The sequence below is a fragment of the Eubalaena glacialis genome, chromosome X, assembly GCF_028564815.1.
Source record: "Eubalaena glacialis isolate mEubGla1 chromosome X, mEubGla1.1.hap2.+ XY, whole genome shotgun sequence".
NCBI classification, from domain to species: Eukaryota; Metazoa; Chordata; class Mammalia; order Artiodactyla; family Balaenidae; genus Eubalaena; species Eubalaena glacialis.
In genome coordinates, this window is record NC_083736.1 from 123,790,323 (window position 1) to 123,806,579 (window position 16,257).

General features: G+C 47.1%; 2 protein-coding genes across 2 annotated transcripts in view; one reads left to right on the forward strand and one right to left on the reverse strand.

Moving 5' to 3' along the window:
• Nucleotides 1–3,274, forward strand: part of LOC133081912 (transmembrane 9 superfamily member 2-like) — a 111,350-nt gene extending 108,076 nt beyond the window's left edge. Inside the window, 1 exon segment of the mRNA XM_061178226.1 lies at nucleotides 3,249–3,274. Coding sequence (XP_061034209.1) covers nucleotides 3,249–3,274 — 26 coding nt within the window.
• Nucleotides 3,275–10,940: 7,666 nt separating this feature from the next.
• GPR101 (G protein-coupled receptor 101) lies at nucleotides 10,941–12,452 on the reverse strand. The gene has a single exon (XM_061179281.1). The coding sequence runs from the start codon at nucleotides 12,450–12,452 to the stop codon at nucleotides 10,941–10,943; it is 1,512 nt and encodes a 503-aa protein (XP_061035264.1).
• Between the last annotated feature and the right edge of the window lie 3,805 nt (nucleotides 12,453–16,257).

Below are 16,257 nucleotides of genomic sequence, written 5' to 3' on the forward strand. Positions count from 1 at the left end.
TTATGAGGCACGGAGGAGAGAGGTATCTTGCTCTACATCATACAGCTAATGTCTGCCTAACTCCAGAGTCCAGATTCTTTAGCTCAGCCAACTATCAGAACAATGTGAGGGTTGATGGATTTTTGTTTTTCGGGTAGGAGACAATTTGGTACTTTAAATAGAGCATCAAAAAGTTGAGAATTCGTAGACATCTTTAATAATTTATGGGAATAATATGCAGCAAATTGAAATCAGGAGTGTTTTAGATTCAGAGACATATGTTAGCTATGCACCTGAACCTTTGAAGTTGTTGGATTCAAAAAAGGAAGCCAAAAGTAGGAATAGGTATTATCATCCCCATTTTTCAGCTGAGAAAACTGAGGCTTGGCAAAACTGTCACTTGCCCAAGATCAACAAGTAACCAACAGAGGAGATTTGTGTCCCTCCAGAGCCCATGGTCTTATCACTGTACCATACTGACTCCTGACAAGGAGCTTTGTAGGATGGGAGGGAAGTGGCATGATGGTATATAGGATGGAAAGTTATTCTATTGATAAATTTAGAAATCGGCATAGAAAAAGGTAACAAACCCTGCCTAAAGCTTTCTGTGATCTTGTTATTAAGATGTTTTCTTAGATGATTGAATTGTCTTAGGGTGCCCCATTTAGACTATGGGATTTGGAAATCTTATTAGAGTTTTCTTCAATTAAGTCATTAGACCTTAATGTCATCTGAAGATTTATTTTTATAGTATGAACATCAATGGAATTCTATGTTAAAGAAAAATTTGTCCATAATCATGTCACCCTAAAATATAAAGGTATCTTCTTTTGTTCATGCTCTGCTGTAGTCGACAGGTTTAGGCTTATGCAGTGTTCTCATAGGTGTGATGCCTGGGAGTTCTTTAAGATCTGGCTTTTTTCACCTAACACCATATTATAAATATTGCCCCATGCTGCTTTATATGGCTTTATATTTGTCATTTTTGATGCCTATCTTATTTCATCTTAGTCCATCGTTTAGGTAGTCATCTATTTGGGGGCATTTGGTTTGTTTGTGACTTTTCAATGTTATAAGTCAGTATTATGAACACCTTTTGCATGTAATTTTTTTTCTTCTATGGGACCATTTCTTTAGGATAAGTCCCCAGAGATGGGCTGTTTCTCAAGCTTAATAATGCAAAACTTTGATTTAGAAAACTAATATATTCTCTGAGTATGTAAGTAAATAGATTATTCCTGCTTTTGCTACGTAGATAATGGTTATTTACATTTTCTAAAATTGAAGCAAGTTGTACAAAGTTTATTGTGTTAGAAAGTAGCCTTGGGGGCTTCCCTGGTGGCGCAGTGGTTAAGAATCCGCCTGCCAATGCAGGGGACACGGGTTCGAGCCTTGGTCCGGGAAGATCACACATGCCGCGGAGAAACTAAGCCCGTGCGCCACAACTACTGAGCCTGCGCTCTAGAGCTTGCGAGCCACAACTACTGAAGCCAGTGAGCCACAACTACTGAATCCTGCACGCCTAGAGCCCGTGCTCCGCAACAAGAGAAGCCACCGCAATGAGAAGCCCGCGCACCACAACGAAGAGTAGCCCCCGCTCGCCGCAACTAGAGAAAGCCCGCGCGCAGCAACAAAGACCCAACGCGGCCAAAATTAATAAATAAATTTATTAAAAAAAAAAAAGAAAGTAGCCTTGCACTTTTTTGATCCTTTTTGAAATAGAGAACTTAAGTTACTCATTTTTATTACTTTGCTTTGGTTAGAGACCTGCAGTGTTCAATCAAATGGATTCTCACCCTTTTCCAGGTGACTGCCTCCAGCCCTGCTGAGCATCCTCTTTGCTCAGCAAGAGAGCCTGGTGATTTTTATTTGATAAAGTCCGAGTCTTGAGATTTAGAGAATGAGTGCTCCACCTCAAAACGGACATGCTTTGCGTTTTTGAGAAAGCTACTTTGATGTTCTATAATGTCTGGTGAACAAAGATATTTTTCATTTTGTTTCAGGGACAGTTGGATTCTTTTCCTGCTTCTGTTTTATTACTAAAATCTACAGTGTGGTGAAAGTGGATTAAAGAATGTCCCCAGAGGCTTCCAGGCACATCACCCTTGCTTTTGAATATATATCTGTATCTATAGGAACATCTATAGAGATATATATGTATGCTTCCAATTGCATGTTTTTAATATCTATCAATTTAAAAACTCATTGTCCGGCCTCAGTTTGTATGACACAAAATACGATTGTATGGACAAAAAAAAAAAACAGGTTGGGAGGTAGGTTCATTCTAAGTAATATTTTCCTGAAACAATACCATAAAAGGGTTTGATTTAAAGCAATTAGAACAAAGGAAGCACATTTCCTTAAAAAATTAAAGTTGAGTAGACTGGTTTTTTGGATGAGAAGTTTTTTTCTTTTTTTCTTCTTCATCTGCTTAGAGCATCAGAACTACTGTCAAATAACTCTTAGGTAAAATGTGAAATTTTCCAATTTAAGTTGATTGTACAAACTATATTACACCTTTGTATCTGGGTGATCACTTATAAAATATGCATTGGTTTAGCATATAGAATTTATGGAATACCAGATACTGCTGTCTTATTCCTCAATTAAATCTGCACATTTCTGGTTGTTGTCTTTTTTTGTTTGCTGCCTTTGGAGGCTGAGAATGTGCAATTGTGACTTAGTTGTGTGTAGATACGAAATCTTTGGAGTCAATTTTCTTGGATTTCTTTGCTTCTACTCAACAATAGTCCAGCGTCACAACTTCCCAAATGTCGGGAATTTGTATTGCAAGCATTCTTTGAGCTTGCAGTTTTGGGGGAGCAGTCGTGAAAATCATACATTGTTCTGTGATAAATTTTATTGATAAATATTGGTCTTATTGAGGTAAACGTTTGAAAACTATCTACACATACCCTTCAGTTCATGAACGTTCTCAAAGCCGCCCTCAAGCTGAGGAATACGTGTTGGTGGGTGCAGGGAGCAAAGAGGTGGTGTTGCCCTTGAAGGGGAGTCTGGAATGAGGAGGGACAGGGTCAGGGGGTTGCATTCTGAGAGAGTGGGAGACGGAGTAAGAGCTGACTAGTTGCCTCAGGGAAGAAGAAACTAGTTCAGTAAGCAGTAGTAGGCCTTCCTCTGCATTGGAAGGAGCAGGGTTGTGACTGGGGCCTGGAGCGTACCTGAAGGGGGGGGGAGGGAGTGGCTACAGAAGGTCAAAGGTGTCTCTTGACAGTGGCATTTTCAGATCCTCTCAACCCTCTTGCATTCAGTCTCGGAATCGAAGGCCGAGCCCTAAACCCTGCCTGAGAGGAGGAACTGCTCTGGGGCGATACCTTGGAACCCGGTCCCTTCTCCTCTAAATACTGTGCACTAAGCAGTGTTCTAGCTTCGGGGGACTCTGCTGCCTGATAGTTTTATCGGAGCTCACGAGCGCACTTGCTTGCACTGGCGGTAGTAGTTTGCTAGATGGTAAATGTATTTCTGCAGCACGAGAAGGTCATCGCCTGGACGTTGTTCATAAACCAAGGTTAAAGGCGACCACGGGCGGGTCTCACGGCAGCCATCTTTGAACATCTCGAAATAACAGCGCGTAAGTCAGTATTTAGATTTTGGAGTGAAAAATGGAGAAGAGCACTTTCCTTTGATTGAAACGGGGATGAATAGCTCCCTGAGCCTCCGAGCGAGCGTGGAAGCACGAGGGCGCAGCTCCTTGTACCACTGCTGATGAGATTGTGGGAAGAAGGGCTACTAGTAGGTCAAGCACATCGACTTGAGAGGAACTAGTGGGCTCGTAAGTTTTAGACATATTTGCTTATCTCATCTGTGCCCTGTGTTTTCATATGTCATGGTTGGTGTTAGAGGCTGAGCCAGTTTCTTAAACTGGGGCTGGAGAGAACATGCTCCTGCCTCTTGTTGTGTAAACCCTGGTGAGTCGGGACTCTGTGTGTATGGGGGGGTGACAACGGTGTCGGTGTGGCTGAATTGTGCCGAGGGAGGTGTCCTGGTCGTGAGTAGCAAGACGTAAGGGCCAGGAGCCCAGTGGGGGTGAGCCAGGTGCTGGGCAGTACTGTTTCCTAAAACAAAGCCTATTCAGCCCCACCCCCCAAACCCCATGGCCTTGAGACTAAGGCTGGCATTTGGGAGCCCCGCAAACCACCTGGCCCCATTTTTCCACTCTGCCCACCCATCCTCACTTTGTTGTTTTTTTTAAATGTTATTTTGTATGAGAGCATAGTTGATTTACAATGTTGTGTTAGTTTCAGGAGTACAGCAAAGTGAATCAGTTATACATATACCTGTATCCATTCTTTTTCAGATTCTTTTCCCATATAGGTTATTACAGAATACTGAGTAGAGTTCCTTGTGCTATACAGTAGGTCCCCATTAGTTATCTATTTTATACATAGTAGTGTGTATTAATCCCAAACTCCTAATTTATCCCTCCTCCCACCTTTCCCCTTTGGTAAGCATAAGTTTGTTTTCCAAGCCTGACCACCCTCACTTTGGAATCCTTTTCATTCCCAGAGGACTCAGCAGATTCCCCTCTTCCAGCAAGCCCCTCAAGATGACTCCCCCCTCCCACTGCATATTCCTTATATTGGAATAGTGCGATGTGAAACATTGGAGCCCATCTATTTCATTCTGCTGCGTACTACAATTAGTTTCCCCCGTTTCCTCTGTTCAAGCAAAAGAGAAGGGATAGAGAACTAGTTATGTGTCTTCCTCCCTTATGTGTTTTCCATGGAGCTTGGCATAATAACCAGATACACACATTAAAATTAGACTTTATTCAGCATATTTAAGAAGAATATACCAAGGACAGATTAACAGCACCTATTTAAGAAACACAAACATTACTTAATAATATTTAGTTAAACCACAAACATCAATCTCTCTGTATTCCCCAAGCAGGAGTCCGTTATTCCTGTCCAGCAAGAACATGCACGGTAACCATTTTAGAAAGGATCCAATTAAAGCCAACCAATATATGAAACCTTGTCCTTGGGCAGAGAGTCCGAGACTACTGACCCGTGTAACAGTATTGATGTATGAATTTGACTGGGGTGTGAAGGGGTTTCTCTTCTTGCTGGGGGGGAGGAGGATTAAGTCCACCCCTTTTGTGCACCTGAAGGTAAGTTGTGCCAGTGGGAACTTGGCCCCAGGATTGTAGTTTGGCAATCCTTTGAAAAGGCACTTTTAAATTACAAATACTTTTTGATAAGGAAAAGGAAAAATTCAAATTCAAAATTTAAAATACTAAAGAAAACTGTTTATTGACTGAATGCATTTTCCTCCTGCTTTCAGTCTCAAAAACAGCACATAAAATTTGGTATTAAAGGCAGTTTTAGAAATTATTCAATATGTATAGCTTTCAGCTTTAATATTTTTATTCTTAAAATATAATAAACTCATCTCATAGTTCTCTTTTCTTGTCTGATGCAAATGCCATTGCTATACGATTGTAATTCTCAAACATCTTAGCTGTGACCCCCGGAGGAGTCCCACTACTTCTTTATCTATTTACCCATCTATGCTCTCTTATCTCTCAGGCAACCGATCAAAGAAAAAAAAACAAAACAAAACAGAGCAGCCTTTTTCTGGTTTTTGGTACTGCTCTGGGAGGGCAGGGATGGTCGCAATATAGATCTGCTCAATGCAAACCCTGTCAGTTCACAGTCAGGTACTGGTTGGATCTTGAGACTACATCATTCTTTCCATCCTGCTAACAGGACTCCAATAGCCTGTCCTGGGGCCTTTGCTCTTTAAGGATGAAAGGATTGTCTTTTTTGATTTCGCATTCTATACAATGAATGGAAAACAGGCGTACCAGTGCCAAGCGTGTTGTGGAGAACTGCCAGCGAGGACTTTGGCCAAGACGATTAAGTCACAGTAATGACCAACTGTACCAGAATAAGTTCTCACCTGTCGTATATTATACCAGGGATTTAAGGAATGAAAGGCACCACTTCCCGCCACCCCACCTTGGAGCCTCTTATACATCCTGCAGTATACACTTTAAAAAGAAAACTTTAAACACAAATATACTATGTTCTACTTCAGAAACTGACCAAGGTGTGGGTCACAAATAGAATTCTGCATGCATTTTATTAACTAACTTTACATGTACGTACTACCCAATTTTGAGGGTGACACTATCTATGGACACATACAATCTAATATCTAGCACCTTATCTCCAAGAACACATATTTTATATACAGTAATAGCTTACATTTAGAAGAATTACTACAGAAAGGAATACACCACTGAAACAGACAAAAATACCGAATTTTTAACATTAAAGTTGTAGCACAGATGAAGGGAGGGGGGAATCCACTCAACTTTGAAGCACCAAACTAAAACCAATCTTGTTTTTGCCTGTATTTTAGAACAAGAGAGATCCAGTAACGAATCCTTGGCCATAGCAAACCTCTTGTGAGTGTACAAGTTACTGTGTTTTCCCCTTGGTGTGTATACTTTGAGATATGCAAGCTTTGAGAGGCAGTGATGGGAACATTTGACACCCATTGGTGACCTCCATTTACCTTGAGGATTCTTATTCTACTTACCAAAGAGCAGTGAACTTTAGCTGTGGATTTTAGCTCTCCTAGTTCTTCCTTCAGCCAGTCTTGCTGCTTTTAGCAGAAGACTGCTGTAAGCAAGCTGGGCCTTTGCCGTAGAGGAAGAGATTGTAAGTAACTGGAAAGAATTTATGACAAGAGCCTCTCTTCTTTTTGACTTTTAGGCTATGATCTGTTGTTTGTGGTTCACTGCTTCTGTCTCCTCATGCCTAAGCTTGGAGGGGCTTTGAGGGGGCCAGGAGCACCTGTCTGGCCCACAGAAAATGAGAGAGACACAGATAAGGACTGAGAGGGTTAAAAGCCATGACTGACCAGATTTTCTCTTATCTTGGTAACTGGCTCACGGCCAACTGTTCCTTTAATCTTTTGTCTGCTCTAGGGGGAAAAGACATTTTGCTTAGAGAAGCCTCTCCTGACAGCCCGAGGGTTTGTCTTAAAGAGGAATACAATAAAAAAGACATTATGAGGGGAAAACACTTCTTTTGATTTTTTTCCTCAAAATATGGGGGAAGGCAGTTATGAGAAAAAAATACAGTCCACTAGCTGAAATTGGTACTCTCTGTTTTATCCCAACAACCTCTGTGGGTTTTATCTTGGAGCATTCAAATTACCAGATGATGGCATAATTTTTGTCTTCCAAATGGTGTATTTCAGACATTTTTAAGAGCATTTTGGCAAAGTCTAAGAAAGAAAGCCAGTTTAATCTTGTATATTACTCTTCAGGTAGTATGTAAAACATCTTTTGAAGTAACTTTACCTAGCTTAATTGGTTAATTACCTAGAATAATAAGGCAATATCAGGCACCTTACAATTTTATAGGTAAATTTTTTTTTAGTGTTTTTCTTTTTTTTGCTGAAATAATTGGACAGTATCTACAGGGTTGAATGTGCTCCCAAAGATGTGTTGTAGTGGGTGTTTTTTGGTATGCGGTGCCTACCTCCTCCTATTATAAAATGACACTTTTCCTTACCTGCTGAATTTGAAGTAGGTGTCCCCTCATCTCTAAGTTCGATTGGAGTTGCGGAGGAGACAGAAAAACACCTTTAGTCCTACCGCTCACTTCGGTCCTTCCCTGCTGCCACGGGCCCCTGGGTCCCTGTGAACCTGTCAGCTCTGGGTGGGCAGGGGATGAATAGGGGCGAGTGAGCACACAGAGCCTCAAGCACGGGGTGTTCCTGAAGGGCCAGCACAGCGGGGGGCAGGGGGAGTGAGGCAGGTGAAGGCAGTGGGCATGATGGCAGGAGGTAGGCAGGGGGGCCGAAGTGTAGGGACTTCCGGGCAGCTGGTATTTGTGGTGCCTTAAGAAGATGGGCCCTCACAGTCACAGAAGTCAGAGAAGCCAGGGGCTTGCCCCTTATTTCTGCCTTCCCAAGCTTGTTGAAATTGGTGTGTTAGTCAAAGCACCTGCGACTCCTTGGCAAACTGGAGGCTCTATTATTCTTAACTAAGGAAATCATTAAATTGGAAGCCACATCATTTCAAAGTCTGGTTCGTCTGGCTCCTGGACTTTAATGGGATTTTTACTGCGCATATGAAGTGGCCTTGGCAAAAGAATACCTCCTTTAAAAACATTTAGGGAAAGCTATTGCACATGAGGATCTGTGAGGCTAATGATGACTTTTGTGTGTGCTTTCAGATTTTCAAATGACAAAACAGTATGTGCAGTGAAACCTCATTAAGTTGATAGTGTTTTATTCAAAACAGCATAAAACTTGAAGCAGTTGCTATCTCCAAGCTAACTAGAGTCCCTGTTGTTCATTAAGAAGAACATGTCAGCAAAGCGGAATGCTCTGAATTCAAAGGTCCTCTTTTCCAGTTCCCTATTTTCAAAAGGTTTTCACCTTTGAAAAATCCAATCTGCTATGAGAATTAACAACGACTAAAATAGGGAAAAGAGGAACTTGAAAAAGGAAATCGGTGAGTCTTGGTGCCCTGGAGGATGTTGTGTGTGCCATTACACGAACTTACCACACTCGGGCAGGTTCTGCTTCCATTTTGATTTGGGATTTTGGCAAACAATTTTCTCTGATACACTTTGAAGGGGTTGAGCTTTAAAAGTAAAACAAGAAGTTCAGTTTCAACAAAATATTTGGAGACACTTACGTTTGAAATCCTGTTTCCTACCCAGGTAAGCATTTCTACTCAAAGGACAGGCTATAGCAACCTCGAACTCCTTTGACCATGACAGATCTTCAAGGCAATACCCCTCCCCGCATAGAAGGATTGGTCACACGGGCCATTTCTTCACCCAGATATCCTTTGAGGACAGGTCGATACAAGAGTTTGGCAATAAACTGGTATAATAAATTTATGACTATTAATTCACTTTATATGTTTTGGTAGAAAAATAAATGATTTGCAAAGGTAAACTTCAGCCCCCATGTCTTGTCTGAACCACAAGTTCCAAATTAACGGGGTTGAAATCAATACGATTTTCGTGGATATAGCGAACTGATGGGTCAGCTCAATGTTATTTGGGTCTACCCTGCTCCTTTCCTAAATTCTGAACATGGCAATGCCAAATTCCCATGCAGACTTATTCACAGCCCCAAAACACTGCTGTTTACCTCTCCCCCTTGAGATGCTCATGTTGGAATCTGTCAGGAGGAAGAGATAAAATATAAGTGAGCTTGGCTTTTAAAAGAACGAAATTTGAGTTCTAATACAGACATGGTCATCACAGAAGAATGAGACTAAACTCTGAATATGGCCATCTTTGTATACAACCACCTGATTAACCATTTTTTTCAGTGAAATAACCTTCCTCTCCCTCCACCCATATTAACATTGGATTTCTGCTTGAACACATGACTGACCATAGAGTTGCTTTAATTTGATCTTCAGGAGGATCAAAAACACCGTTTTGACCATTTTTTGGTTCCGTGTCATTTGGTCATGTCGATATGGTCTGTGCCCTCAGAAATAAACAAGTATATTCCCACCCAAAGTGATTTCAGGGTTTGGGATTTGAAAACTCTTCCTCTGTACTGACCCTAGGGATAATTTAGATATTGTAAAGGTTTTCCCAAAGTGATATATTTCAACAGCAATAATTAGGATAAGTCTGACCTGAACGCTTTGATTTACGATTGTCTGGAATAGGTCAGATGCTTGCCAGGTATTGAGAAACCTTTCTCTCTGTCATTTCTGACTATACTTCTCTCCCACATCTGCGGAGAGCTTAAAGGCTTTAGAGAGAGCCACAGGTGGAAAAGATGCATGGGTGTGCCTGGAGGAAGGAAAACGTTTATCCTGCCTTACTTTCACCCCATGTGGAGATCATATGTCTTGTCTATGATCTCATGGACACAAAAAAGAGATTTCTAGTGGGCACATCATTCTTGATGGGCAGTGTGAGTTTTGTAGGACTTTGGCCACTCCTAGTTGAATTTCTTTTTTTTTTTTCCTGGAAATACTGTTTCCAAATAGACCAAAATGGCCTATTTGGAAAAGAAAACACACAAGTGACTGAGGGAGGTGATTTGGAGGATTCCTATGAGCATCTCAATTTGATCACAAAAGGGAAAATTGGAAAATGGTGGCATGATTTCTGTCCCACTATTATTCAAATAGGAGACAGAAAATAGTTTAGTGTCACCTGACAATTTTCCATTTGCATGAGACAATTTTGGTCTCAGCCCATGCACAAACCCAGGATTTTATAGAAAAAAGTCAACTGTTTAGCCCCACGGATGTGTGTGATTTCTCTATCTTCTCCCTTGGACTAGCTTTCCATTTCAAACATGCCCTATTATCCTCTTCCACTTTTCTGGATCCCTTTAAGAGGATCTAGAAACCTTCTTGGTTTTTAACTACACGGTGCCCTTAGATTCTGTAATAGCCTTTGCACCGGATTCTGGGGGCCCTTCAGTCTAGAATTTGTCTCATATGTTGATCAGTCAGTCAGGTCATGCTTCCTGGGCTCCATGAATGACTTGCTCCATTGCTTTTCTTTCCCTTGAACATGGGCCGTAGCCCTTGCCCATGAGCTCAGAAGTCCTTAAGTTCACCAGTATCATCTTCCTTTTCCCCCAGAGCAAAAGTTGACACATGGTAGCTCTGGGGAGACAGACAGAATACCAGGCACGGGTCCAAAATGGATAGCCCTTGTTGCTTTAAGAAATTTAGAGCCTAATAGCTTTTTCGGGGGGAGGAATTTCAGTCAGAATCCTCAAGTCCATTCTTTCAGGGGCACACTTTTAAGGGAAGACCCCAGTTCCTACCTCTTCCATATATTTATCTACCTTGTTGTGAGAGGGTGTGTGCAGAACCTTTGCCTGGAATGGTATGGGTTGGCATTAATGCGATTGTGGATGGTCCATTTGAGAGAAAGCTGCTCCTGTGTTCTGTGGACAGTTCAAGGTTTACCTTAGAACCAACTTCAAGGCGAAGTGGCAGAATCATGAGAAGGGATGATCTTGCCTTCAGTTCCACCCTCGGTGCCGGCTTCGGTTCCGGGCAGGTCTGGGTGGCTGTCTTCTTTGGGGGGCTTCTCCTTGCAGAAGAACTTCTTCAGCATATCCTGGATCTCCTTCTTGATGGTCTTGTGCATGTAGCCATAGATGTAGGGGTGGATGCAGCACTGCAGGAAGAAAAGCCAGATAATTATGGTGATCACCCACTGGGGTACCTTGGTTTGGACATCCACCCACACGGCCAGAACCGCTAGAAAGCAGTAGGGCCCCAGGGACAGCACGTAGGAGAAGATGATGAGGAAGATCACTTTAGCAGCTTTGCACTGGTAGCACCTGGGCAGAGGGGGGTCGCTGGTGCTGTTTCGACGACTGACTGGGAGACTCTCTGTGATGTTCACCGCCTCGATGTCATCCTCGCTGAAATGGATGTCATCCTCACCAAACTCCATGTCGTCTTCACCCAAGTCAATGTTGCACTGGGTGACCTCTAGGCGGCCCTTGTCTGCCTTCTTGCTGCTCTGAATTTTGGTGCTGCCTTCGCCGGCCACCAAGCTGCTTTCTCTGACCTCCTCACTGCCCTTGGCCTCCACGCTCCCCTCACCGGTCTCCACGCTCCCTTCTTTGGCCTTCCTGCTGCCATCCTTGGCTTCCACACTGCCCTCCGTGGCCTTGATCTCACCTTCATCCTGGCCGTGGAACTCGCTCTCACCCTGGAACTCATCCTTTTTCTCTCCCTCTTCGTCCTCATTCTCCACGTGGTCCTTGGCTCGCACCTCCAAGCTGTGGCTCTTGACGTTGTAGAGCAGAGCGTGCTGCCGGCGGGCTGCACCGAACACCACAGAGTAGCAGGCAATCATGACAATCAGCGGGATGATGACGAAGGACACAACGCTGAGAATGGTGTAGCTGGGGCTGGCCCCCCAGATCATGGAGCAGAGGGCATTGTGCTCGTCAAAGGCAGCCTGGCCCCAGCCATAGAGTGGGGGTGTGCTCTGCAGGATGGCCACGATCCAGGTGCCGTAGAGGAGCATGTAACCCCGGCGCGGGGTCATCTTGGCCGGGTAGGAGAGAGGGTGGATGATGGACAGGTAGCGATCCACCGACACCACGACGATGGTGTTGACGCTGGCAAAGGCGAACAGGTGAGTGAGGCTAACCAGGGCGGTACAGAAGTGGCTGTTGAGGGGCCAGAAAAAGGGCACGGAGGTGGCCACCACCCAGGGGGCCACGAGTGAAATCTGCAGCAGGTCAGTGACGAGGAGGTTAAAGATGAAGCGGTTGGTCACCTGCAGCAGCTGCGGCTTGCGCTGCAGCACGAGCGCCAGCACTATGTTGCCCACGAAGGAGGCCGTGAGGAAGACGAGCAGGACGCTCGAGCGGATGATGCCGTGCGCCAGGCTGATGGGCATTTTGGAGAGGGGCACGCACGCGTGGCTGCTGTTGTTTTCGCGCGTGCTGTTGGTGCAGGTGGACGCCATGGCGGCAGCGGGGGCGGGCGGGAGGCAGGTGCAGGCGCGGGGCGGGCACCGGCGGGCGGCGAAGGGGCGCACGGACCACACTCACCGCCTAGGCTGGGGACGAAAGAAACACGCGGGGCTGGGTTAGTCCCCCTGCCGGGGAGGAAGGGGAGCGCTTCCGCGCCGGGCAGCGGCGCCGCAGGAGCCCGGCCCCGGGGCCCTCGTGCGGCTCCAGTCCGCGTTCGGGCAGTTTCTATGAATCCTTCTCTTACTCTGGGTCTCTCTGCCTCTCCCTCTGGGGGTCTCCGAGTCCCCCCGACCCCCACCCCTGTGTCCCGCTGGCGCGCGCGCGCGCGTTCTCTGCGCGTCTCCCACACTATCTGGGGATCTCGAAGTTTGGGTCTTTCTGGAGGTCTCTCCGGAGATCTCTCCGCTAGCTCTCCTGCTAGCGCATGCGCGCGCGCTCCGTCCCTGCCTGTTTACATGTGTCGATTTGTCTCTTTCTCTCCAGTGTCTCTCACTAGCGCACTTTTCCTGTATCTCGTGCGCGTGTGTGTGTATCTCACCGGTTTTCTCTGACTCTCTCACCCCTGTCTCTCACTCTGTGGCCTGTCCCTATTTCTCAGTCCCTCGCTAGCACGTGCGCGCTGTCTGTCCGTCTCTGCCAGTCTGTCGTTCTCCTCTCACCTTCCTTTCTGTTGCTCCAGTCTCGCCCTCCCACCCTCGGTCGGCTTCTCCATCTCAGTTTCTCTCTGAGTCTCTTTCGCCAGCGCACTTTCTCTTTAGCTGTGTGTGCGTGTCTCTGTCTCTCGTCGTCTTTCTCCCAGTCTTGTCCCTGTCTCTCCCTCCGTCTCTTTCTGATGCGCTCTCGTCTCCGTATCCCTGCCTCTCACTGTTTCTGTCGCTCGCTAGTGCGTGCGCTTCTGCGTCTTCCCCTGATGCTGTCTCGTCTCTCCATTTCTCTCTCACAGTCTATTTCCCTGACAATCTCTGTGGGTGCCCCGTGCACCTGTTCAGTATCACTCGCTGAATGTGTCTCTGACCGTCTCCATGTCTCTCCAACTCTCCTGTTACCATGTCTCCCTCGGATTCTCTCTCTCCGCGTCTCCCGTCTCTCGTTGCTCTTGCTCTGTCTTTCTCGGATCCTCTCCCCTCTGTGTCTCTCCCTGTCTCCCCCCTGCGGCTTCTGTCTCCCCGTGCGTTAAGTTCTGTCTTTATCGCTGTCTGTGTCTCTCCGTGGGTCTCTGAAAATCTACTCCTTGTCTCTCCTGATTATCTCTGTCTCTGCGTTGCTCAGACTCTCTCCAGCGCGTGCACTTAAAGGGAGTCGGTTTCTCTGTCTCTCACTCTCTCCCGGGGGCTCTCGCTAAACACTTTCCTTGTGTGTTTGAGTGTGTGTGCATCTCTGTCTCTCTCCATCTTTCTTCGACGATCCCTCACCTCGGTTTTTCTCTGGCTGGATCACTGTCTCTGATCTCTATCTCTCTGTCGACTTTATTTTACCATGGAAACCAGCTGCCACCTTGGCCACCGCGGGCTGTGGCGGATAAACCTCCCAGTTTCTCAGCAGCGCAGCCGCGGCTGGAGGCAGGGAGGATGCCTAGTGCGACCGCCCCCCCCCCCGCCATTCGGTATCCTCCCTCCATTCTCAAGCCCACCCGGCATCGGCGGCGGCGGCGGCGGCGGCGGGTGTAGGGACGGGTGAGCTCGGGGAGAGCGGGGGAGGAGGCAGGGGTTGTGGGGAGAGAGCGCGCAAGAGATTGAGAGGCAGAGAGAGAAAGAGAATGAGAGAAAAAAAACGAGAGACAGAGAGAGACAGAAAGAGATGAGAGACAGAATGACAGCCACACAGAGAAACAGAGAAAATGACAGAGAAAAGAGACCTAGAGTCAATGAATGAGCCAATGAGAGACAGAGAGACAGAAAGAGAATGAGAGACAGGGAGAGACGGAGACAGAAAAATCATCAAAGAGAGGATAAGAAAAGAGAGGATGGGAAGCAGAAAATGTGAGAAAGAACGAGGAAACATCGAGAAGATGAGGGGTGGTGGGCGCGAGGGAAAGTGCGAGGGCGAGGGGTCGGCCGAGGGGAGGCGAGAAGGGGCTGCGCCACGGGGCTCCGTGCGGGGCAGCGCAGGCGCCGTCGGGTCGCGGCGGACGGGGCGTCCCCGGCGCCGGAGCGCGGGGCCGGGCGGGGCGCAGGGGCCGCGGCGCGGGGAGCGGAGCCGGGCCGCTTACCTGTTGCTGCTGAAGGCGTCGCGCCGCGGGAGCTGCGTGCCGGTCCCTCAGGACTCGGCGCGCTCGACCGGGCGGCCTCTCGAGGCGCCGGCGGCCGCGAGCTGGCACCGTGCGGCTGGAGCAGCGAGAGCGGGGCGCCCGTGCCCGCCCGTCCGGCCGGCGCGGCGCGCTGCGAGCTCTGAGCGGCGGCGGGGGCGCGCGGCGTCTTAAGGCAGCGCGGGGCCCTCACCTTGCGGCGCCCCCCTCCCCCCGGCCCCCGCCCGCGCAGCTGACGCACGAGGCCGCGGGCGCCCGGAGGGGCGGAGGGGCGGAGGGGCGGGCGGGGGACACTGCGCAGGGCCCGCTTAGCTATTCTCACCCCGCATCAACGCCCCGGGCGGTCCGAGCTCACTGGAGACCTCAGAGACTGGGGATCGTCAACAGGGCTGATTTTCCTGCAAATGCCATGCCTTTGTAGCCCCCGGATTTCGGGCCAGGGCCGGGCCCCAGACCTGCACAGTTCTTCCGAAGAGAAGCAGAAAGCTGGGCCGGGCCCTGGAGCCTTGACCTTGGAAGACCCCCTCCACACCCACCCCCCTCAAGTATGAACCGCCCCTGGGCCCGAGAGAGGAAGTGACTTTGATATCACCGATTTGCCACAATTTTCTCTAGCTCCCAGCAAGAGCTAAACGGCAGTTCCTTTCCTCCAGGCCTTGGGAGCATTTCCTCTAAGACAAGCTGCTTAATTATCCACTTTATTATTTGACTGAAATCTGTCTGTCTGTAAGTCAGTCTCTCTCACCCTCTGCCAGGTACTGTGGTAAACTGTTTCCACAGAGAATACCGCCGAATCCTTCCTCCAGCCTTGTGAGATAAGTACTGCTTTTATCTTCATTTTATAGAGACAGAAGCAGAAGCCAAGAGAGATTACCCTACTTGCCTAAGTTCAAGTAAGTGTTGCACCTGCTCTATTAACCAAGACTTTCTGGACTCTCCCAAACACGTACACATCGAGTGTTTGCTCTTTACCAGGCGGGCAAACACCAGAATGTAAGCTCACCCGCCCTCCAGAAGGGAGGGTCGTGTCCAGGAAGGTGGCCCAGACGAGGGGTCATTTGCATCTGGTTTCCAAGGGATAATGAAACCTTTTCTAGGCATGACAGAAGGGGAGAACTGTTCTTCTAGAAGGAGATGCACGGGCAAAGAGGGCTGCAGGGGAGACCTGGGTGCCAAGAGAGGCTGCAGCACGGTGAGTGCCAGCAGGTGAGCTGGAAAAATGGGGTAGGGGCAGCTGCTCATGGGCCTTGAAAGCCGGTCTGGGGACTTTGGACTTCATCCTGAGATCCCTGGAGGGCCTTTGAGGATTTGTTTTATTATGCACAGTTTCCAACATGCACAAATATGATGAGAATAATAAAATACCCCCCCGTTGTTCTCACCATCCAACCTTAACAACGATAAATATTTTGCAATTATTGTTCATTGATTTTTAAAAATTTTTTTGAAGAAGGTTTGAGTGAAAAAAATCAGGGTATAAAATTAGATACTTTTTCTTTTTTTGGCCGTGCTGCGTGGCTTGCAGGATCTTAGTTCCCTGACCAGGGATCGAA